Source organism: Asterias amurensis, chromosome 7, assembly GCF_032118995.1.
Source record: "Asterias amurensis chromosome 7, ASM3211899v1".
NCBI classification, from domain to species: domain Eukaryota; kingdom Metazoa; phylum Echinodermata; class Asteroidea; order Forcipulatida; family Asteriidae; genus Asterias; species Asterias amurensis.
In genome coordinates, this window is record NC_092654.1 from 7,635,920 (window position 1) to 7,659,971 (window position 24,052).

The 24,052-nt window shown below is 38.6% G+C and overlaps 1 protein-coding gene across 6 annotated transcripts in view; it reads right to left on the reverse strand.

Annotated features, from left to right (window-relative positions):
* Positions 1-22,495, reverse strand: part of LOC139939414 (kielin/chordin-like protein) — a 107,700-nt gene extending 85,205 nt beyond the window's left edge. For 2 of the 6 annotated variants that reach the window (XM_071935278.1, XM_071935275.1), the window contains exons 1-8: positions 22,224-22,495; positions 18,758-18,988; positions 13,793-14,325; positions 10,762-10,834; positions 8,418-8,717; positions 5,873-5,994; positions 2,483-2,617; positions 358-625 (exon numbers count right to left, since the gene is read on the reverse strand). In XM_071935278.1, the coding sequence (XP_071791379.1) occupies positions 358-625; positions 2,483-2,617; positions 5,873-5,994; positions 8,418-8,717; positions 10,762-10,834; positions 13,793-14,325; positions 18,758-18,863 (1,537 nt within the window). In that variant the 5' untranslated portion in view covers positions 18,864-18,988; positions 22,224-22,495. Of the gene's footprint in view, positions 1-357; positions 626-2,482; positions 2,618-5,872; positions 5,995-8,417; positions 8,718-10,761; positions 10,835-13,792; positions 14,326-18,757; positions 18,989-21,858; positions 21,983-22,223 lie in introns of those variants that run through there. The other 4 variants (XM_071935277.1, XM_071935276.1, XM_071935280.1 and 1 more) reach the window with 4 other exon arrangements.
* Between the last annotated feature and the right edge of the window lie 1,557 nt (positions 22,496-24,052).

Here is a 24,052-nt window from a genome sequence, read left to right on the forward strand (position 1 = left end):
CTAGTGACGAGGTCTTAGAGCGGAAGGGGAAATGGTGCACTCATGTGATGAGACAGGGAGGCCTACCCAGCGCAGCTATACATGGTCTGCCTACAGGTACAATTCGAGGCAGAGGCCGCCCTAAGCTGCGCTGGATAGACAACGTCACAAAGTGGAGTGGAAAAAGCATCGAAGAACTGAGAAGAGCAGCAATTGCAAGGCATCAGATGATGGCGGCGACTCCAGGAGTGCCCCCATTACAATCTGAGGATGAGGCGGCCACGGTCGCAAGTCTATGCCGAATGAAGGTGATGAATCATGACAGAATTGTTCCCATGCAATACCTGTATTTAACCCTACATGTACGTCTTAACTCACCTGAATAGTTAATCTCACACCTCTGTGTGAACATGTCAAAATAATACATGACTCCACGGCTTTCACAGCCATTGTTTTCCTGAGGCAGAGTGCAGACATTCTTCATGTGCTGACATTGATCACCCCCGCAACCCGGTGGACAGATACAGGAGTAGTTACTGTAGCCAGGGACACTCTCGCATGTTCCACTGTTGTGACAGGGGTTGGATAGACAAGGGTTGAAACACTCTGGACGGTCACTTTGGAAAGAACAGACTGGTTGACCTTGCTGTATAGTTGGATAAAGAAAACTTACTTTAAACAAAATCATCCAGAAAAAATTCATTATCCAATTTGTAGTTGATAGTTCAAGGCAGTGGACACTATTAGTAATTACTCAAATAATTGTTAGGATAAAAACTTCCTTGGGAACGAGCAATGTAGAGCTGTTGACAGTATGAAACATTGTGAAAAACAGCTCCCTTTGAATTAACGTAGTTTTTGAGAAAGATGTAACTCTCACTCTGATAATAAAAGACTTCAGGCCTAAAGCCTTTATTAGGCATCTGAAACCAAATGAATTTATGCAACAAGGGTGTTTTTTCTTCCATTATTTGTTCTCTTGCATCTTCGATGGCCTATTGAGTCCAAACTTTCACAGATTTATTATTTTAAGCATTTGTAGAATACACCAAGAGAGAATACTGGTCTTTGACAATAACCAAATGTGTCCAGTACCTTTAACCAACTGTTGATGAATACAACTCATAACCACACAGACTGAACAAAGTAAGCATATAAAAGTAACCACCATAAACTAACTAAATAAAACACTTATTTAGTCTAGACTGAGGTCAATGAGTAAACCTTGAAGCAAACCTTGAGGTTGACCCTTAAGAGCTCTCCACATCACCAGCTAGAATATCTATCATGTCTATAAGGCACAATCAACCAACACTAATTTTAAAATAGCAGGGCCTAATTTCATAGAGCTGTTCAATCACCGAAAGTTGCTACCCATAACAAAATTACACTTACCAGAATAAGGTTACCAGCCAAACTACCATGTCACAAGTACAATATGTGACTGGTATCATGCTCATTTCTGCTTAGCAGAAAGTTGTTTGCGATATTTTCTGCTTAAGCAGCTCTATGACACTGGGCACTGGTCGTAGAAATGGCATATTTTGATTGATTCAACATAAACTCAGACACTCACAGTAGACCAATCCATTTAGCCCTAACAACCATTGAAAATGGGTCTGTCAAAGGCGCCATGAAGGACATGATGGATAGAGCCAATGTGGGTAATACATCTTGCTCCAACTCACACTACACACAGTCCAATTGCTGTATCATCACTAATTGGAATGGACTTTCTTATACAAAGGTCTAAGAACTCCAGAGATTGAGCTATGGTGAAGCAAATTAAACTCATTTTGGACTGAAAAGAGTTCAAGTGTAGCTCAATGTAGCTCACTGTACCATTCCAGCTGGCTCTTTGCTTATCTTCCTAAAAATAGAATAGGTTTAAAGACACTGGACACCTTGGAAATTGTCAAAGTTCAGTATTCTCACTTGGTGTATCTCAACATACATTTATGCATAAAATAACAAACCTGTGAAAATTTGAGCTTAATTGGTCGTCAAAGATGCGAGATAATAATGAAAGAAAAAACACCCTTGTCACACGAAGTTGCGTACTTTCAGATGCTTGATTTCGAGACCTCAAATTCTAATTCTAAGGTCTCGCAATCAAATTCATGGAAAATTACTTCTTTCTTGAAAACTACGCTACTTCAGAGGGAGCAGTTTCTCACAATGTTTCATACTATCAACAGCTCCCTGTTACTCGTTATCAAGTGAGGTTTTATGCTAATAATTATATTGAGTAATTACAAATAGTGTCCACTGCCTTTAACCAACCTGACAATAGCATACAGTGCAAGTGTCTGGTTGCCAGGCTTGCCCTCCTACTAACCTGACAGTAGCATACAGTACAAGTGTCTGGTTGCCAGGCTTGCCCTCCTACTAACCTGACAGTAGCATACAGTACAAGTGTCTGGTTGCCAGGCTTGCCCTCCTACTAACCTGACAGTAACATACAGTGCAAGGGTCTGGTTGCCAGACTTGCCCTCCTACTAACCTGACAGTAACATACAGTACATGGGTCTGGTTGCCAGGCTTGCCCTTCTCCGTACTCTCCACCATTAAACATGCAAGCTTTGACTAAACATTCACAAGCTTCTCTCTGGACAAGACGACGTTCCATTGAGGACACCTAACGGAAGATCAAATAAACAGAACGAGAACTGTCTCACTTATAAGAAAATTAGAAAACATCATCATTCTCAGAATTTAACCGTCACATTTTTATTTAAAATTAGACACCAGCCTTGAACCCAATTTCAAAAGCCTGTAACCACAAAAATTTGCCAAGCTAAGAAAAGTATTGCTTAACGAAAACAGCTACCAGCCAAAATTACACTAAGTTTACAATTTTGGGACTGGTGCACCACTAAAAAAATTTCAATTTTTGTCAAGCAGTATTTTCTGCAAAACAGCTTTTTGAAATTGGGCAAACATTTTATTCAGAGTTATGCAATAATGAAGGCAAGTATAGTAACAATAGCATCTGGGATATAAGAATCGTTTTTCTTTTAAAAAGATTTTAACCAAGAACAATTGACATTGTGATAAGTGCTTTCCAGTTCCTGCAGAAAAACTCTTAGGTACCTCTAGTGGGATTCGTACCTCTGGTGGGATTCGAACCCACATACCGCATTCTAGAGAATATGTCTTTACTATTTGACAATTCACAATGAAGCCAGTTCTAATTTTATAATCAGCAGTAGGTACTTCTTTTCTAGGATGTGGATGGCCATGGGTTTGAACCCCAACAATGTTGACTGCAGGACATGGACATCACCAAATATACATTGCTTATCAAACATGAACACAGGTGCCTTTATAATAATGTTCTTTTCTCAAAACAAAACAAAACTCTTAAAGTTTAAAAGATGTCTCTGGTAAACAAAGCAATTGGAAACGTCTTTCCAAATAGTTCCAGCCTAACAGACAGGCAGCCCAGAGCACTTAGGTTAAAGGAACGAGGTACCAATATTTTAGTACAGGAACATTTAGTGGATAACCTGACATAGTCAGATATGGATGTCTGCCGGGGACCCCCCGCTGCGTGTGGCGCATGGACCCTCAACAAAGAGGCAAAATAATGGGCTGAATCAAACATTGTAGGTACCACATGAAACCAAGTGGAAATGGTCATTACCATGATACTAAGTTAAAAATATCAACCGCCAGACAATTGTCTGCTGCATTAGGCCTGCCAGACACCCCCTCCCCCAAATACTTACTGTACAAACCTATGGGTTGAAATTAACCAGTTGTCAAATCAGCTCAGATTTACATGAAACTTTGTCTAACTGTTCCACTATGGCTAAAATGAACACAAACCAAAAATTAAATCCATACTCCATATCGTTTTCGAGATACAGCCTCTTAAGATATGCTAAAACCTCCCCTTTTTGGAGCTCCGCCCCCGGCCGACACCGCGCCTCGTCGTGGTATTCTTTTCAAACGTTAAGAGCCCGTGATTTAATAACGACACCAGCTGCAGGGCTGAAAAGGTGTATGCTATTTAGGTTGTGGCCCTCAATTCAGTTGTCCTGCCAGACAACCCTCCCCCCCACCCCCGGGGTTAAACATCGGACGAACGACCTAAAACCATTGAAATGACCAATAGGCTCAACACTATTTTTTATACCAGTTTATTTTGTATTATCCGCAAGACAAAGGTTTTGCTGCATTGGGCCCGGCAGACACCTCCCCTCCCCCGGGTTTCAGAGGAACCACCTGAAACCAAGTTGAAATGACCAGTAACAATATTCTTAATACAAGTATCAACCGCCAGACAAAAGTTTTTCTGCATTGGGCCCGGCTGACACCTCCCCAAACCCGGGGTTAAACTTCATAGAAACCTCCTGAAACCAAGTTGAAATGACCAATAGGCCTATACACTTTCTTTATACCAGTATCAGCCGCTAGATAGACACAAGTTTTGCTGCATTGGGCCCGGCAGACACCAGTCCTCCCCTCACGACCCCCCGGTTAAACATCAGAGGAACCACCTGAAACCAAGTTGAAATGACCAATAACAATATTCTTCAACTGCCAGACGAAAGTTTTGCTGCATTGGGCCCGGCAGACACCTCCCCTCCCCCCAGGTTAAAACATCAGAGGAACCACCTGAAACCAAGTTGAAATGACCATTTTAAATTATCCTTAATACAAGGGCACTGCATTGGGCACGCCAGACATTAAATTTAAATTAAATTAAATTTAAACGACTAATAACACTTTTAACTATACAAAGTGGGGGTGGGGGTGTCTGGCGGGCCCAACAGCAGAAGTTTGTTTTGGCGGTTGATACTATTAAGAATAATTATTGTTATTGGTCATTTCAACTTGGTTTCAGGTGGTTCCTCCGATGTGTACCCCGGGGGAGGGGAGGTGTCTGTCGGGCCCAATGCAGCAAAACCTTTGTCTGGTGATTGATACTAATAAGAATAGTGTTATTGGTCATTTCAACTTGGTTTCAGGTGGTTCCTCTGATGTTTAACCCGGGGAGAGGAGGTGTCTGCCGGGCCCAATGTAGCAAAACTTTCGTCTGGCAGTTGATCTTGTATTAAGAACATTGTTATTAGTCATTATTTCAACTTGGTTTCAGGTGGTTCCTCTGATGTTTACCCCGGGGAAGGGAGATGTCTTCCGGGCCCAATGCAGCAAAACCTTTGTCTGGCGGTTGACACTTGTATTATTAAGATATTGCTATTGGTCATTTCAACTTGCTTTCAGGTGGTTCACCTGATGTTTATTTAACCCGGGGGAGGGGAGCTGAGGTGTCTGTCGGGGGCCAAATGCAGCAAAACTGTTGTCTGGTGACAGAATAGTGTTATTGGTCATTTTAACTTGGTCTCAGGTAGTTCCTTTGATGTTTACCCCGGGGGAGGGGAGGTGTCTTCCGGGCCCAATGCAGCAAAACCTTTGTCTGGCGGTTGATACTTGTATTATTAAGAAAATATTGCTATTGGTCATTTCAACTTGCTTTCAGGTGGTTCATCTGATGTTTATTTAACCCGGGGGAGGGGAGCTGAGGTGTCTGTCGGGGGGCCAAATGCAGCAAAACTGTTGTCTGGTGACAGAATAGTGTTATTGGTCATTTCAATGGGTTTCAGGTGGTTCCTTTGATGTTTAACTCGGGGAGGGGAGGTGTCTGTCGGGCCGCGCCCAATGCAGCAAAACATTTGTCTGGCGGCTGATACTATCTTGTATAAGAATAGTGCATTAGGCCTATTGGTCATTTCAACTTGGTTTTAGGTTGTTCCTCCGATGTTTAACCCCGGGGGTGGGGGTGTCTGGCAGGCCCAATGCAGCCAAATTATGAATCAAGGGCCACAACTTAATAAGCATACACCTTTTCAGCCATACAGGGATGGTATGAGTAAAAGTCAGGTACCTGTGTCTTGAGCATACCCATCATGTCATCAAACTGTTGCACCATGGTCTCTAGCTCAATGATTCGCTGTTCCTGTAGTGCTAGTATAGACAACCCACGATCCTGCTCAGATATCACAGCTTCTGTAATAATCAAACCACATCCAGGATAATTATTTTGCCTGATGATGAAAACAGATTATAACAACCACAATTTCTAGTTACTGCAGAGGTCATGGCCTATGTAAATCAGTTTTCCAATGAAAGGTCAAATGAACTTTCAAAGGACAAGGGGGCCCTTCATTTATTTATATTGTAATTATGTATGAAATATTGCTTGAAAATATTACTTGCTTAGCAGTCATTAACAAGCAACAATCATTGGTATTATGATCTACTCCTGTTAACTACATTGTATTTACTTTTTCACAGCTGAATACGAATAGTCAGACTTTTCTGAAACCTAATTCATTGAATTTCCCGGACGAAATTTGACACAACAAACACTTTGTTAACACTGTTTTTTAAACAGAATAGCAGGCAATATCTAGACATAAGGGTCTATGTACTTTGATTGCTGTCCATGTGGTCACAGAGTTTGTAAACAAACGAATAATTGTCTCTTTCAATTTAGTCAACCTAACTGCAAGTCAGTTTTAACAGCTGTGCCATCATGGCAAATATATTATAAGTTTCTGGTGAGGGTGTGTACTTTTAACTGAAACAGTTTCCATGAGATTATCAGGTTTTCCCCCTCACAGTTCTGGACTGTCCTAAACTTCCAACTTTGTTCATTTTTCCAAGTCACATGTAACTACCAGTAACCAACGTGTCTCCAAGATATACATATCAAGGCCTTATTGTCACCACACTAACTTTTCTTCATCCCATCAACATTTCCATGCTGAATACATTTTATAGCATCAGGACTTTGAAGTTATTAATGAAATTAATACATCAGGTATTATTACAGACAAAAGCATGTACATCACAGAAAATATAGTATAAAGGTATTTAAATATAGCTAAACCCAAACACCATGTTTGACACAACAACAAATCCAGATAAAGTTATTCAAAGTATTCAGGAATAAACCAGTTTTTTAAATGGTACAACTTCAAGGTAAAGTTATGGTGAGTGATCAACAAAAAGTGCACACATTCAACCACACTGCTCAGAATGGCAAACATAACCTTCAGTTTGAAACGTGAACAATTAGCCAACCACAAAACCAATCAAGTGTTTTTTACCACTGTCTGACCGTCATAAATAACCAAACCTGATTTTTGATGGACAAATTTAAACAACAAGTGGACATTTTACTTTAGCCTGTATGATGTACACCTGATAACTCTGTCAGAAAAGTGAATGATCTTATTTTTAATTGTGGGTGCAAAAATTGTTTTTATAGATTGTGTTAAATTGTACACTTGTTAAACTCATACCATGAAAAACAAAGGGGAGAAGATTGAATTTTCAATTAAAATTTCACATTTTCTTTCTCGTAAACTCCAGCAAAGTTCTCAAGTACAACATCAATTACATTTCTGGACCCCAGTAACAGGGTTCTTGTTAGTGTTTTATTGGTTTTGGGGCTTTCTGTTAATTGGTGTTTTGAGGTTGTACCCTGGCCCTAGGATGGCTTGTGTCACCACATGGCACTAGTTAACCTCATTGCAGGGTACCTAGCCTCTTGTCATATGTCATTAGAGTTGCAATGCCTACCTTGAGTGTAACCAGTGACAGGAAAAGCCTTCAATATTACAAGGCTTTGTCTCTCCAAGCATAGAGCAAGGAACAAAAAGGGAAACCCAACGTGGTGACTTTGTGAGGGTATACATCGTAACTTAGGTATTTGGCAATTTAAACTTAGGTATTTGGCAATTTAAATTTCTTTTTATTCAAGTGAATTGTACACAAGGATATTTTCTCAACACAGAAGAAGACAATTCGTTGGGATGAGTATTGAGTATGTAACCAAATTGTAGTATAAAGTGCTGGGAAAATTGTTGCTCCACAGGAAAAGTCTTTGTTTGTTTTGGGGTGGGTTTTCTGGCCTTTTAAGTTTGGGCTCCTTTGGATTTTAATCTTGTGTTAGATAAGCCACACATCTGAAGCATAATGCTTTCTTATAGTAAGCGACTATACACACACTGTAAATGTTAACCAGGAATACTAACAAAATCTGCATTATGGTTTCTTTTTTTCCCACAGCCTTAGGAAAATCTAGGCACCTTTACATGACCAAACTACACTGTAAACTAAAAACGTACATTTAGAGAACATTGACAACAGAAGGAATTCTCAATGCTTTGTAAATTGGAGTGGTTTAAAAACAGTTCAAAGTTTGAACCAGAGTGCTTTAAGAATGTTTTCCCAGCCTACACCAGCTCAAGTGTCCATCATACAAACCTAGGGCAAATTGAGCAGCCCTGGTGCCAGTCAGAAGGAATTACCAAAGCTTTGTAATTATTTTGTTTCTTATTTCTTCAAATTCCAAAATTTGAACGAGGGTGCTTTAAGAATCTCTATGTTTTGTTTACTAGCTTAGTGTCCCTCATACAAACCTGGGGCAGTTTGAGCAGCCCTTATGCCTGTCAGAGTCTCTCTTTTCAATTCTTCTAAAGCAGCCCTCGCTGGATCAGAGAGTACTTCTTTATTGTCAGTCACTACTGGTGATTCCATGGGCGCTTCATCACCCTGTGCAGCAGTCACAACCTTCCTGGGTGTAGCAGAGGTTCTGTTGAAGGATGGAGTAACCTTGAGTGGCTCACTAGATGTATTAGTGTGGGTAGTGCTGGGTGCAGTCACATCTGTATCACTGGGTTTGTGCTTGGGTACAGTGTTGGGTGCAGTGTTGGGTGCTTCTAGTAATGAGGGGAAAACAACACAAACACACAAACATGTGAACCACCACCAATATTCAACATTATGTGCAAACCAAAACAAACAAATTGTAAAGAAAAACTATTGATCCAGGGGTGCATTTCACAAAGAGTTAGGACTAGTCTTATCTCGAGTTAGGACCAGTTACTCATCCTAACTTAGGACTATCCATGCAATTTGTATATCTCCTAGGACTAGTCCTAAGTTAGGTAACTCTTTGTGAAATCGACCACAGGCCTGTTAACTTCATTTTGGAAGGCAAGGGCATCAAGGCATTTTCTCTTGGTAAAAGAAATTGTCTATTGAGAGCTTTTCAAGTGCACCAAGACATTGACTAGGGGCCATGGAGGCAATCACCTTCGTTATTGCCTCCATGAAGTACATATCAGGCCTGCACGCTGATCATGTAACACCAAAGGCATCCAGATTAAGTGCAATACATGTATTAAATGTGCATTTTAGTAAAGACAAACTACATACAACTTTCACATCAATTAACTTCATTCTATCCACTGTGAACATTTCCAGATGCAACAACAGAGTAATCTTGTGGCAATTAACCTGGTCTATGAACTATAACAATTCAAAGCATGGAGGAAGTCAATGGACTTCCTTTAGGAACAAATTTAAAGTACACATGGAAGAGCTAACCTTGTGTTATTTATAACAAGCAACTGCCATATAAATGACAGCCAACTAGGCTTTTTAGAATTGGCTTTTATGTTTTTAAGGCCATGTCCGAATTAGCGCTTCAGCTACAATCGCCACGTCATTATGCATTTTAAGTATGTGACGTCCTTACCAACACCCTTAGCCATGTGCAATGTAAGCAACAGTGGTAGCCGAATTAGGATCAGGCCTCAGCTTAAGACCACGTTTACACTTGATCCGGCAGAGGAGATCAAATTATCTCAGTACTGATTATCATGATAATACTAGTATACTGGATTTCAGAAACCAACCACATTGTTTGAATGCCATTTCTTATCCTTAGCCATGCGATACTCTCTAATCGATTCAACAAAGCACAGATTGGGAATGACAATATTGGGCGGGAGGGTTATTACAAAACAAGAAGTAACAGAAAACATCACTTGAACAGGGTAAAGGAAACTTCCTCTTGATCAATTACTACAGACTGACTATAGACCAAGCAGGGCCTAGACAGGACAAACCCAGACAACAGGCTATGACAAACTCACTGTTCACCTCTTGCTCATACCGCAATCAAAATAACTGCTTCCTTTCTACAGGCTTAACAGATTTGATAGGTTAACTGCACCTCAATTATTTGTTTATATAGATTGTTCCTGAGTTATTAGGGCTATATGTAACATAAAGCAATTTACACGCAACCACTTCCAGACAACCTCCTCGGGAAAAAAGCCCCACATTTACCTTTGTCCTTATATGTGGAATTAGTTTGGGGGGTTGGGTTTTTAACTTTTTCGGGGGGGGGGGGGAGTTGGGGTGCATGCAGGGCATAATTGGGTACTTATCAAAGTTAACTGTAGGTATTGTCATGTGACACGGTTCTTACATGTAAGGCTATCAGTTATAGGAGTTAATTATTTATATCAGACAAGATTATGCTTGTGAAGTTATGTCTTTAACAAAATACACTTCCACAATCCACAAATCAAAGTTTCAAATCCTACAGACATGACATACATATGATGCATTAATCATGTAGGTCCATGACATGGGTATGCCCCCTAACTTCCTGTAAAGTTCTTATACATGTATTTGACACACCTACAAGTAAATGTGTCATAGGTGAACATAAGTACACCCTCTACACAACTTAGACAGGTGAAATAGAATACAAAATAAAGGCATGCTTTCTGTAGTCACTCAGCTGAAGCTGAAACAGCAATGTTGGAGGGTACCTTGCCAAGTCTTCATTCATAGGAATTAGGGTATTAACTTTTATGGAAGACAGGCACAACTTTGTACTGTGCATACAGCCACTTGTTAAAAGTAAAACAAACTTGCATTTATAAGTTACTCGTTTTTAACATTTACCTTTAGAGGTAGAACAAGTCCATGGCATTTCTGTTAATTCAGAGGGGTAGAGCCAAAAATCCTGTACCCATCCCTGTAAAAAGACACAAGAAAGGTTGAATGCATCCACATAGTGTAGTGAATAAATGTGTGGCCTAGATATGCTTATAAATCCTTGCCCTCGGGTCTCCTTAGTGTACATGAAATATATCAATCTGACACATTTGACCTAACAGCTAGTACAACCATAATTTATCAAACCTTCACTTGGGCCCTTCAAAAAATACAGTTGCCTTTTGGCTACAGGTACAGTAAATGCACTATTAACATTGGGAACATCTATTAATAGAAGAAAGATCAGCCTCCCCCCCCCCCCGGTGTAGTGCCCCTTGAACACAATAAAACCCCAGTCCTGCATCTGTTAAGAGCCTTAAAGACTGTGGACACTATTGGTAATTGTCAAAGACTACTTCACAGTTGGTGTACCTCAACAGTTTTATATGCATAAAATAACAAACCTGTGAACATTTTTAGCTCAAGCGGTCGTCTAAGTTGCAAGATAATAATGAAAGAAAAAACACCCTCGTCATACGAAGTTGTGTGCTTTCTGATGCATGATTTCGAGACCTCAAATTTTAAACTTGAGGTCTCTAAATCAAATTTGTGGAAAATTACTTCTTTCTCGAAAACTACGTCACTTCAGAGGGAGCTGTTTCTCACAATGTTTTATACTATCAACCTCTCCCCATTACTGGTAATCAAGAAAGGTTTTATGATGATAATTATTTTGAGTAATTACCAATAGTGTCCATTGCCTTTATTGCAGTTACGTTTTATGTAGGCCCTACATCAACTTGAAATAAGTCTGATCAACCTGAGGAATGCACCTATTTAGGGGCTATTCAGAACTGTGAAAGTTTGAAAATGTGGGTGGATGGGTCAAAAGAAATAGCAGAAAGGCAAAACTCATTTTTAATTGATTAAAGACAAAACAAACAGCTGCCCAGGATTGTCTATTTCATTCCTGATTGTATTAAAAACCAGGCAAGGCCATCCGAAACTAGTGTATGTTGGACTGTACCTTTTAACTGCTCCATTTGAGACGTTACATTGATTTTTAGTTTTAAGATTTTTTTATGAAACCTACGATTTTATGATTTATTAAAAATCTAAAATTTTGGTGGGTGGGTAAGGCTTAACGATTTTGAGGAAAAACAAAATCAAATGGCCCTTACGAGGCTTCTATTTTACATTTATTGTGCACATTTATATTTTAGATGAAAGAATTTGAAATGAAATGAAATATCAATAGAACGGTTCCAAAAACCAAAAGGTACAGTAAAATTTGCTTTTAAAAAAGCCGGAGTTAACTCTTCCTTACAACATTGGTTAATACATGTAGGCTAAGATCATGGTTATTTTATAGTGCTTTAACCCAAGCCTTTGGGCTGGTTTTGTTTATTTTTCTTCGCTGGATTTTCCCTTGTGACCTCACTGGCTACCCCATGAAGTGTATAAAGGGTCACTTTGGGGTATGAATGCTGCCAATGGCAAAACAACAAGCATACATGGATTTACATGTAAGGGGTAAAATGTATTTATAGTGTCAAGGGGAAAAAAAGGTATTAAGAACAAATTGTCAAAAATCTACAAATGTTTTGACGGGAAGCCTTCTTCCCAGAGTTATTGTTTTGTTTAGTGAAAAGGTGCTTTTTATTACTAAAAAACACAAGAAAAAGTGACTGTGTAAAATTAAATTAATTTTAGGTTGAATAAAGAAATATTTACTAGAGCAGATTTGAACCCTGTGACCTTTGGATTAAAAGTTCATTAACATGTGACAGCCATGATATAACCAGGGATTGCACCCATCATTTATGATACCACCTGGAACAACCCGGGAAACAGCAGGAGAGGAAACCTGGCTAGGTAGATTTTATTAAGATTTAGACCATGTGATGATCGCCTTAAATGTTCAAAACCGTAGCCCCCACTTTTGGACCACGCAATTTTTGTATGTACATAGTATGAAATAAAATAGACAATCCATTACTTGTTGTTGCTTGGTGAAAATCCTGCACCGAATCCCGAAAAAGAAACAATTTACGGCGACAAATAGTGATCTAAAACTCCCCGGAAGCCTGCGATGGGGGTGACATCATTCGGAGCATTATTGTGTTTCTTCCCACACTGTAGACCTACCATTTAACATACAGTGTATTTTTTCAAACCCCTGAATAAAAGTATGCCGATTTACAGGCTCGTTCGACAAAATTATAAGTTATCACACAAGCGCGAGTGGAATACGAACAAAATAGTGTGTCTGCATCCCACATGCAACTCGGCCACGCGTGTGATAATAAAAAGAATTAACACACGCACGTCGTAGTGAACGAGAGAAAAAATGGCATTGTACTTGATGTTCAATCAATAAAAATCATGGGTTTTTGTTGTAGGCCTTTGCATGTTTATCAGAAAGAAAAGGGGAAAACTGACATCATTCACATTAAACACTTAGAAAAGGTTCTTGCACTGCCGTGAACGATTGGTAAATAGACCCAGTGTATACAGACGTTACCAAAAAATACTGTGTTTGACCTTAAATGACCCAAAAATTGGTCTGTTCACAAACTGTGCAGTTTTAGAGCTTAGCAACAACCAAATTTGGATTCAGTACTATTGAAAACCCTTGTGCGTCAAATTTCATGCGGTGCGGAGATGGGGACCACCGAACCCAAAAAATAGGCCCCCTTTTCAATAACCATCCCATGGTCTAATTGACTAGACCAGGATTTGAACTTGCAATCTCTGAATAACTGTGTCTGCACTCTACCAACTAAGCCATTTACATAACCCTAACAGCTGGTGGTTTCCTTTTGTGCCAGTCAAAATAGGGAGACCACCAACATAAGAGGTAGGTGGCTCAGTTGGTTGACTGCTTGGCATGTTAATCTGGAAGTTAAAATCTCGCTCTGTTAAAAGAATAATTCATCCTGAAATTAAGATGAATTTCATATTATAAATATATTACTGAAGGTTCTTCAAAACTTACACTGAATTTATTCTTTCCTTTGACACCTTGTACAACATACACGAGTGCATCTTCAGGTATATTCAAATCAATAGCCCCATCCTGCAGTGTGATGTCCCTCACTGTGTCACATCCCTCATAAATCCTCATCCTTCTGCCAGACAGAATAATCCCAACATTCGCCCATTCCTGCAAGTCGGTCTCGGCAAACGGCGAAGTAGTCAAGACTTCATTAAGTGACCTCACACCAATGGCGCGATACTTCAGTCGCATTACACCCGTTCTCAAGTTGGTACTGAGCATGAGCAGTGGGCTATTGTCCCCTGTCGTTACGGTAAAGATTGTCCCGGCACTATTGTAAACCTGCTTAGCAGTGATGACTAGAGTCAGGGTGTTATTAAGATGCCTCCGCAGTTCTTGAACTGATTCCCTTTCTAATGTTAACATTGGGACAGAGGGACGGACTCTGAATGATGTCATTCCTGGGTGTGAGCCAACTTCCTCAGAGACTCCTTTCATAGATGTTTCTCCATCTTTAAAAACTTGCAGCATATCTAAGATAAAAGAAGGACAACAATAATTTATGAACAACACTCAATGACGAATTTCAATGTTATTTTATTACACATCCAATAGCACAATTACCTCCGATAACAGGATGAATAGGAAACAGGCAAAAAGTTCCCAGCTTGTCTAGTATCCAGCCTTTATTGTTTGAATTGAGACGTTTGTGTGATCCGCTTTATAAGGACAACGTTTCATTTATTAGCTCGGAAGTTGAATTGTACTGTGGTCAGTAATGCAGATCTTGGAACTCCAACACAATCTTTGTTTTTTTTTAACACAACTACACCACGGTCACACTAAATCCGTCAAGGAAGAGTAATCAAAGGAGGATCATATCCTGCAAGGGCGATCAAAAATTTGGTCATAAATGAATACCTTCAACTCCAAGAAAACTGCTACAATATAATAACAGTCATGTACCACCACTGGGTTTTTGTTTTTGTTTTCCACAACTGTTGTCATAAATACACTCTGTATAATGTGAGGGTGCATAAAATACAGATTGATGGAAAAACTTAAGCCCTGCCAAATGTAAAAGGCCAGGCCTACCTACAATGTTAACCAAGTCACATCAACTGTCTAAAGCTGATTTGAAAGTGAGGCTGCAAGTTTAATAACCTTCCTCTGTTGCTGACACACTCTGTTACTTCACTATTTCACTCTTGAAGACTGAACTGTAAGCTGTTTATGTTAAAATCACAAAAGAGAGAGGTTTCCTTGAGAAAATAAAACATAAAAGTCAGGTACAATAAAATGAGAACTGTGCACTTGTATTTCTACCTCCATTATTCATTGTACTCTCTGGGAAATGGCACAAAAGACCTGCAATTTTGTGAAAGTATGGTATACACAATGGTACACTTGTTAAGCTTTTATAGAATTGTTTATGCTATGAATAACAATCTAATTAAATAATTAGCTTTCTATGGGCAAACAAAATCAGGAAACTATATGAGAATAGCAATATTATTATGCCCAGGGGATGGATAAAAACAAACTAGTTAGGTCTGCAGTAACACCATGGGAGTAATCTCTCTTGACTTATCGTACTTTGTAATAGAACTGGGCCCAATTTCATAGAGCTGCTAAGCACAACAATTTGCTTAGCATGAAATTTTTGCTTTGATAAAAACAGGATTGCCAACCAAATTTCCATGTGATTTTCAGGATAAGCAAACAACAGCTAACTCAGTAACAAACAATATGCAACAAATGAAAATTTGGTTGGTAATCCTGTTTTTATCAAGGAAGAAATTTTGTGATAAAGCCATTGGACCCTTTGGGTAAACACTATTGTCCAAGGCCCACACTTCGTGTATCACAACTTCTATATCAAATAACAAACCTGTGAAAATTTAGGCTCAATCGGTCATCAGAGTCTGGAGAAAATAATGGGAAAACCCACCCGTGACATGTGTTTAAAATAAATCCGTAATTCTCGCTAACGAGAATTGATATTGTTTTACTGTTTTCTCAAAAACTAAAGCATTTCATGGAATAATAATTCAAGAGAAGTCTTTCACCACTACCTTCTGTAAACCCTGTAAGTTATTTGTAAATCTGTGAACTTTTTGTTTTTTTCCTGTACCGAAAGGGTCCAATGGCTTTAAGCAAATAATTGTGTGCTTAGCGGCTCTTTGAAATTGGGCTCAGGTGGTGTGACAGCTCAATGTTTTGAGTGTGAATTCCTCTCCAGTAGAATGCTAGAGTCTAAGAACCTGGAACAGGATCCTACAGGATCCCACTTTGGAGTGTGCTGGGAAAAATGCGCTCATCAATGAATCTCATTAAAGAACAAGCACATGAGTGAGGAGGGAGCCTACATGATGGGAAACTGCAGGCATACTTATGACCAGAGGGTGGGTAGTTACTCTATGGTTTGACCATCATGGTGCGGACCATGGAAATTTGATGCGGACAGTCTGCTGTCAGTAATAACAAACCCTAATATCCAGACTAATAAAGTTTCAAACTAATAAAGTTTCAAACTAAAAATAACATGGCTATGCACCTCATGACTAAATCTAATATAATACACCTCGTGCAACTTGGTCTAGTGATACAGCCTTCCACTCAAAAGCACCCCCTCCCAAGATAGCACTCTCTAATCTTGATTACATTCCACTTGAAGTATATCAGAATAACATTTAATGGTCAATTCAGTCTTAAAAGTTTTAGAGCCTACATCATACACAAAACATGTTTTATAAAATAATATTCCTCCATGAATAGCTTGCCATTTAAATGTTTGTTGGTAGTGAAGTATCCAAATCAATGTGAATTCTTCTTTCCTTTCCTTTTTGTTATCAAAGCAAGGAAAGTTTGCGACTGAAGCTTGCTTAAGACATGTACTTATACCTGCGCAGTCACAAATACTGTCAACCCTACATGTATGTCAACCCTAACAATGGGTCCCTCCTCTAAATTTTACTTGACTGTAAGTACATTGACATGAATGTCTTTTTGTCAAAGCATGTAACGCTTTATTATGCACGGAACAAAGCGCTTTCCATTTTAAGCCTTTGCATTTCCTGTGGGGAATGAAGCATGACAAGTCCCATTGCCTGTTCAATTCCCTTATCACAATGCAGTGTTTTGTCAAGGCACTTGTGGCTGACTGGACCCAAAATACACATGGCTCTGTAATCCTGTTTATCTTTTGTTAACCTTTTGTGGACCTCCAAATTTAGCCCATACAGGGGAGTCTATTGTATGGAATGATTGAATGAAACAGCACTCTCAAACAGAACTTTCTCTAGTATCTCAATTCACAAAAGTACTGTTTTTTGTGATGTTGTCGAAAACAAGGTTGTTTGACAACATTTAGCTGCTATAGAACCTGTAGAGTTTTTCCAAATTGTGTTTAATTTATCTGTTGATACAGATTAGCCCTTTTCATAATTTCTATATTTTTGTTTCTTCATTTGTACATTGTTTTTCGGTCAGCTTTTTTTAAACTCAAATGTGCACTTCCACATATTCTTGCTACATGTAAATAGGTTTTTCTTAACATAAACATATTTTTATTTTTTTTATATTTATTATTTTCCCAAGTTTATCTTTACTGTTTTTAAATGTTTGTTAAAGATTCTATTCCTATTTTAAGATTGGATTGATAGGCTTTCGAGTCACAGTAGTTAGGTTCACTTTTATTAATCCTGGCCATCTTAGAATGGGCTTGTCCTGTCTGTTTTTATAATTGTCTTGCTTGATTGCCAGTGCTCTGTCTCATTCAATCATTGGTTTACAATTGTTCTAGGTGTCATAAGTTTACATTCGTTGTTTCTTATACTGTTATATTTCTTTAGTACGGTAATATTGTTTCTTGTACTGTTTGTTGAAATCTTGGCCAAATAAAAAATAATAATAATATTGTAGTTAAAGGCAGTGGACACTATTGGTAATTGTCAAAGACTAGCCTTCACAATTGGTGTATCTCAACATATGCATAAAATAACTAACATGTGAAAATTTGAGCTCAATCGGTCATCGAAGTTGTGAGATATTAATGAAAAAACAAAACACCCTTGTCACACGAAGTTGCGTGCATTTAGATAGTTGATTTCGAGACCTCAAGTTCTAAATCTGAGGTCTCGAAATCAAATTCGTGGAAAAATACTTCTTTCTCAAAAACTATGGCACTTCAGAGGGAGCCGTTTCTCACAATGTTTTATACCATCAATCTCTCCCCATTACTCGTTACCAAGAAGGTTTAATGCTAATAATTATTTTGAGTAATTACCAATAGTGTCCACTGTCTTTAATTTACTTTCAACTAAAACAGTTTCGATACCGACTGATATATATTTCTAAAAACTGCAGACTTGGAAAACTCCCTGTTCTTCTAAACATCAACATTCCTTTTCCAGATGGAACCAACTTATAATCACAATGTCACCTTCAATTTGAATGTATTGGGTCTTTCTAATACTGTTGACCTCAGGCCTCATTGATGTACAACTTAAGTTCAGTTCAACTTGACATTTTCTCTTCACATTTCAGACAAACGTTTACATTTTATCTTCACATCAGAAAAACGTTGACAAGTGGTTACAGTACTGTATACATACTTAATTGAGTAGTCCTACACTTGATTCAATTAATAACAAATAATTCTTTGATGAAAAGTTTTGACATTCAGTCATTCGTGATAACAAACCAGTCGATCGCTCTATTGGCTTGATAAAGAAGCAATTATTTTGTAATTTACCACAATTGCCGGACCACCTGGGCAGACTCTGTAGAGACCTTATGTGACCAGTAGGTGGCAATGGTCATTTGTCCACACAGAGTTAAGAATGTTGACAGCCACGGTTGGTCAGTCATTTCATGCTGACTGCCATTCTACTACATCAAGGCTCCCAGCTTGGCTGAATTATAACCAGGGACACACTCTACATAATATTACTCAATTCTCACCTATTTTAAATCTGTCCTCACCGATAGATTGACTCCATGCTGGAACTAAAGATGACACCAATATACAGACAGCGAGTCCAAATACTAATCCACGTTCTGCAGCCATCTTGACTAATGTCTACTCACAAGTTTAAATCCTTAGTAATCCAGGATGATTTGTAATTTTCCTGGCTAGTCTCGTTTCCGGAACATTGTGTGTTGACCCTTACAGGTGATTCTCAAGTGGATGGGCTGAAAAAGAAAATAAGTAAGGTAAAATGACAAGTTAATATTCTCTCAAGAAAATACACAGGCTGATAGCAAGTTCGCTGTCATTAGACAATAATAAAGAACATTACATATTGAAAGAACAAGACAAAACACACCTTACTGGTACACAGACTGTGTAAACCAAAGGATGAACACATCAAAAAAAGGACTAGTTTTGTTGGAAATGTCATCAAACCAAATCAGGACCACTACATGGAGCTGTCCCTTTTCCAACCCCTAAAAGTTAAATCAACTTTTATAATATATTATATAAATAGACCCAAGAAAGAACTGTCCCCATTTGACAGTCTGTTTGATGGGAAGTAAGATAGACAGAACAGGACATCACTACCAATCTGTCAAACCACAACAACAAACAAATGAAAACAACTTGGTCATTAGTATCCCTTGAATAAGATTGTATAAGGCCTAAGCCCTACAGTCAAAACATTTGAATTGTGCAGATGAGAATGCTTTTGAGATTGGACACTAGAAGCATTGACAGTTATCAATTACTAAAAAACACTTCTAGGCAACTGATGCATAAATTTCCCCAATCTATGATTTTGTCCATGATCATCATTCAACATCACTAAGTAAGATGCAGGAGGATAGAGGGTTAAAGCCCGGTCCCACTGCAGCGATAACGAAAACGATAACGATGACAACGCAAAGAAAACGCATTCTATTGGTCGAATTGCTCCACGCAGAATAGGCACACGCTCATTCAACCAATGTAATGCGTTCTCTTTGCGTCGTTATCGTTATCGTTCTCGTTATCGCTGCAGTGGAACCGGGCCTTTACGATTATCGCGTCTTGGACCAGAGAGACAAAGGAACAAGTACACAACATACTTTCTATTGTGACAAACTACATGGGGTGGTAGCAATACAATGCATGGATGAAACAAAGAAATTGCTTTGAAATGTATGCTTTTCACAAAGTATAAAAAATCTATGTTATGACAAGTCTATTGGACTGTGAACAATATTCAAAAAGACGTTTACCAACTGAGCAATCTAGCCCTAAGATATTAGCAGTCTCTCTAAATTGGGCAACATCTTTGTTCTGATAAAGTGGATATTTACACAAGGTGGACATTCCCTCGAGCTAGACATTGTCAATGGCATAGATAGACCTATCATTAAGGTACAGTAGCCAGCCACAACCTTCCTGTAAGTCTGACTCTGACCATTTAGAAAGGTACAGCTGGGCAATAAAGGAAATAAATATGATTCAATTCAATTGTTTAAAAGGGTTTAGGTACTTTTTGTTGATAATTTTTTTGGCAATGACATCAATCCCTACTCACCTCACTTAGAATGAAGATGCAGGCCCTATAGTTTATCTGTACTTATAAGTTTCAGCTTCAATCCTTCCATTTTTTTTATACTCCTCAAGTTTTTTAAAACAAAAAGTGAAAATCACATAGAGCAATGTTTTCAGGAGAGTTGCGTAATTTGTTGTACATGATGCTTAAATCATTTTTCATCTCACTTAGAAAACAAATATTTTCGTGAACTTGTTTAAAGCCATTGGACCCTTTTGGTACAGAAAAAAAACAAGTTCACAGATTTACAAATAACTTACAGGATTTACAGAAGGTAATGGTGAAAGACTTCTCTTGAAATATTGTTCCATGAAATGCTATACTTTTTGAGAAAACATTAAAACAATATCAATTCTCGATATCGAGAATTACAGATTTATTTTAAACACATATCATGACACGGCGAAACGTGAGGAAAAAAGGGTGGGTTTTCCTGTTATTTTCTCCCGACTCCGATGACCGATTGAGCCTAAATTTTCACAGGTTTGTTACTTTATAATAGAAGTTGTGATACACAAAGTGTGGGCCTTGGACAATACTGTTTACCGAAAGTGTCCAATGGCTTTAACCCATTGCTCAAAAACTGCAGCACCTCAGCAAGCTTTCAACTCTGTTGACAATTGTGTTCTGTGTCATGCAAAAAGCACCCAAACCCTTTAACCTAAAAAAAAATCCACATTGGATAATAATATATTTTTTAGAAGAGTTCAATCAATAAAGTGTCTTTCAAAAAATAGTCATCATCTAGAAAAATCTTGCTGTAAGTTGGTCTGTAAGGTAGATCTTCAATATAACAAACTTCACAGTAGAATGAATCAGATATTAAAACTTACGTTTTAACCAAAACCTTGTCCTCTCAGTCTCAAACAATCCTTTAAATGTCAAAATTAAGGATTCAGAAGGACTGCAGGCCATATTAGGACTTACTAAACAAAAATTGCTCATCACTGCGACAGGTCTTTTCCAATCTTACAGTGATCTCAGCCCTCAAAATTTTGTGTGGAGTGAAGAGAGGAGGATTAGAGGATTGAGGTCACACTCCTACTCCCGTCCCGCTATCGTCTCCACAAATGTGAAGAGTGAAGATGATAGCGGAACAAAGTAACCTACAGACAAAGCGTAGGGCTATTGGTCTTCTTGATACACGACAACCTGTTCACATTTGTGCACAAACAAACGTTTTAAATACAACATGTTCAATCTCAAATTTGAGCATACATCTCAAACTGAGAGTTCTTTCCTCTCAAGCCAAAGTGACTCCGAGTCTTATAATTTTACAGCAGGCTCATGAAACATCATTTGGCATAACAACCTAAACGCAATGTTGTTGTTACTTTGTAAAATAAAGACCAGTTGCCTATCAACGTTTTTACACACTTACTCTTAAGTCTTCTCATAACAAAACATTACAACAACAATAATCCTACCTCCATGATACTACTACTCTTATTCTTGTCTTATCATAACAAAACATTACTAGCCTAACAAAAATGAATTTACCCAATTTGAAAACTACCATACCTGGAAAAAGGACCAGACAAACATCACAACTCACAAAGATCTGCCATTTGACCACATACCAAAACATAAAAATGTTCAAGCACGACTTTTATAGGCCAGTCAGTTATGGCGGTGGTGTCGACCCGGTCGTTTGGTGGTGGGGTCAACGGATGATGTTTGTCCCTGTGCCCCCAGCGAGTCACCGACATGATCCAGTCAATTTCCGCTCTCGTTTTTTCCATCCACTTTCCTTTATTACTGACTAACTTAGTACTTACTAGCCCCATAAATTAATTCAGAGTGGAACGATGGGGCTATTGTTACTAGATGTCTTCGTCTCAGTTTATAAATGCTACAACTGAACATAATGAACGAGTGTTGCTTACCGAAAAGAAGGTTTCAAAGACTCCAATCCGCCAGTAAAATGTTCCACCCGCCCAGCGACGAACTTCTCATGGGGAGATGGTGAAAGTTTCCAAAAACGTAACAGAGTCTCCCATGCAGGTCATCCGGAATCATACACACACCCGACTGCAGTCAAGTAAGGAGACCACATACAGCAGACACTCCTCTTTACTCTCCTTTCCCTCTCACACTTCACTTTAGTACAGCATTCTGCTTACAGCATGGAGTTAGATTAGAAGTAAGAAGAGCCCCATTAAAGTTGTGGGATTAGTTTTGTGAGAAATAGTTCCTTGGAAAAAGTATTACAATCGCCAATAGAGGGCGCTATGACCCAAAATACTGATGTGCTAAACTGACAAGAATGATGTCTGCTGCGGTTTGAAACGATGGCTGCACCAAACACAAATAGCATTTAACATCTAGTAAAATATTTTAAAAAGCTCAGAAAATTCTTAGAGTCTCTCAGCCCGTAGAAAGTTATCAAAAATATTTTCGGGGAACTAGACTTCAGATTTCTTTATATCATTGTTGGCAGGTCAACCGTTTGAAGTTATTAATGCTTATTACTCCAGAAAAATATCATCACACTCCTTAAAATTAAACTGACTTGCTGACAGTTTTAATGAAGCACTCCCCACTTTCAACGCCAAATATGTGGCCTTCTTAAAAACCCAGTTTATAAACTTCCTCAAATGTCGAAGAATAACCCCAAGGTTGTGACACCATGTCAATATTACTCAAACTATTTTGAGGGCATATAAAATAATGGCAATCGTTTTGGCACATGAGTAACCTAATAGTCATATACCCCGGAGCTTGTGTGTACGGTTCACGCCCGTTGATCCGTCCGTTACCTGAACCAACCTCATCCATCTCAACATTGTCTCAATTATTAGCAGCCTCACATGATGGATCGAAGGAGATCAACGGGGGTGGCAAAATTGCAAGAGCAGAGTTGTCTAGACGACTAAAAGAAAGCCTATTTTGGGAGACTCCCACGGTCAATGATGGGTGCACTATTTATTGCCCATAGCCCAGGGATCACACCCAAGTTGCAACATGGAAAGCAGCAGCCAGATCGTCATAATAGTGAAAAGTTAATTTGTATTAAAGGAACACGTTGCCTTGAATCGGTCGAGTTGGTCCTTAAAAAGCGTTTGTAACCGTTTGTTATAAAATGCACGCGGTTTGAAAGATGTTTTACACATTTGCCTCGAAAACATTTGCGTGGTTTTCCTTTTACTTTGCGAACTAACACGGTCGGCCATATATGGGAGTCAAAAAATTTACTCCCATCAATGGCCCACCGTGTTTGTCGACGAGGTGAAAGGAAAACCACAAAATTTCGAGTGATACTTGTGTGAATCATTATATTCTACTTTTAATTTATCTTTCTTATCATATACATTTTATAACAAACGGTTACAAACGCTTTTCAAATAGCACCTCGACCGATCCAAGGCAACGTGTTCCTTTAGTATGTCAAGTAAAAGGGCTTAACCCACAAGAAAACTGACTGCTTTAAATTTCAATTAAATTGTGATTGAACGAAGAAATTGCACGACCGGAAATTTAACCCACGCGGCATCATCCAGTCCCCATAGTGACGGTCTATAATCATATTCTATCCTTTAATTGTTTATTAGCCCAATTATGTCAAATTATATAGAAGACACTATCAAAATAAGTTATTATTAAAAGTAGGTTTTAATATTAGCGAGATTATTTAATATTAATCAGAATGTGGTCAAGTAGTCGGAGCCTGGACTTATTTCAATCTCTAGATGTGCCTTCAGGGGATCCTTGAACA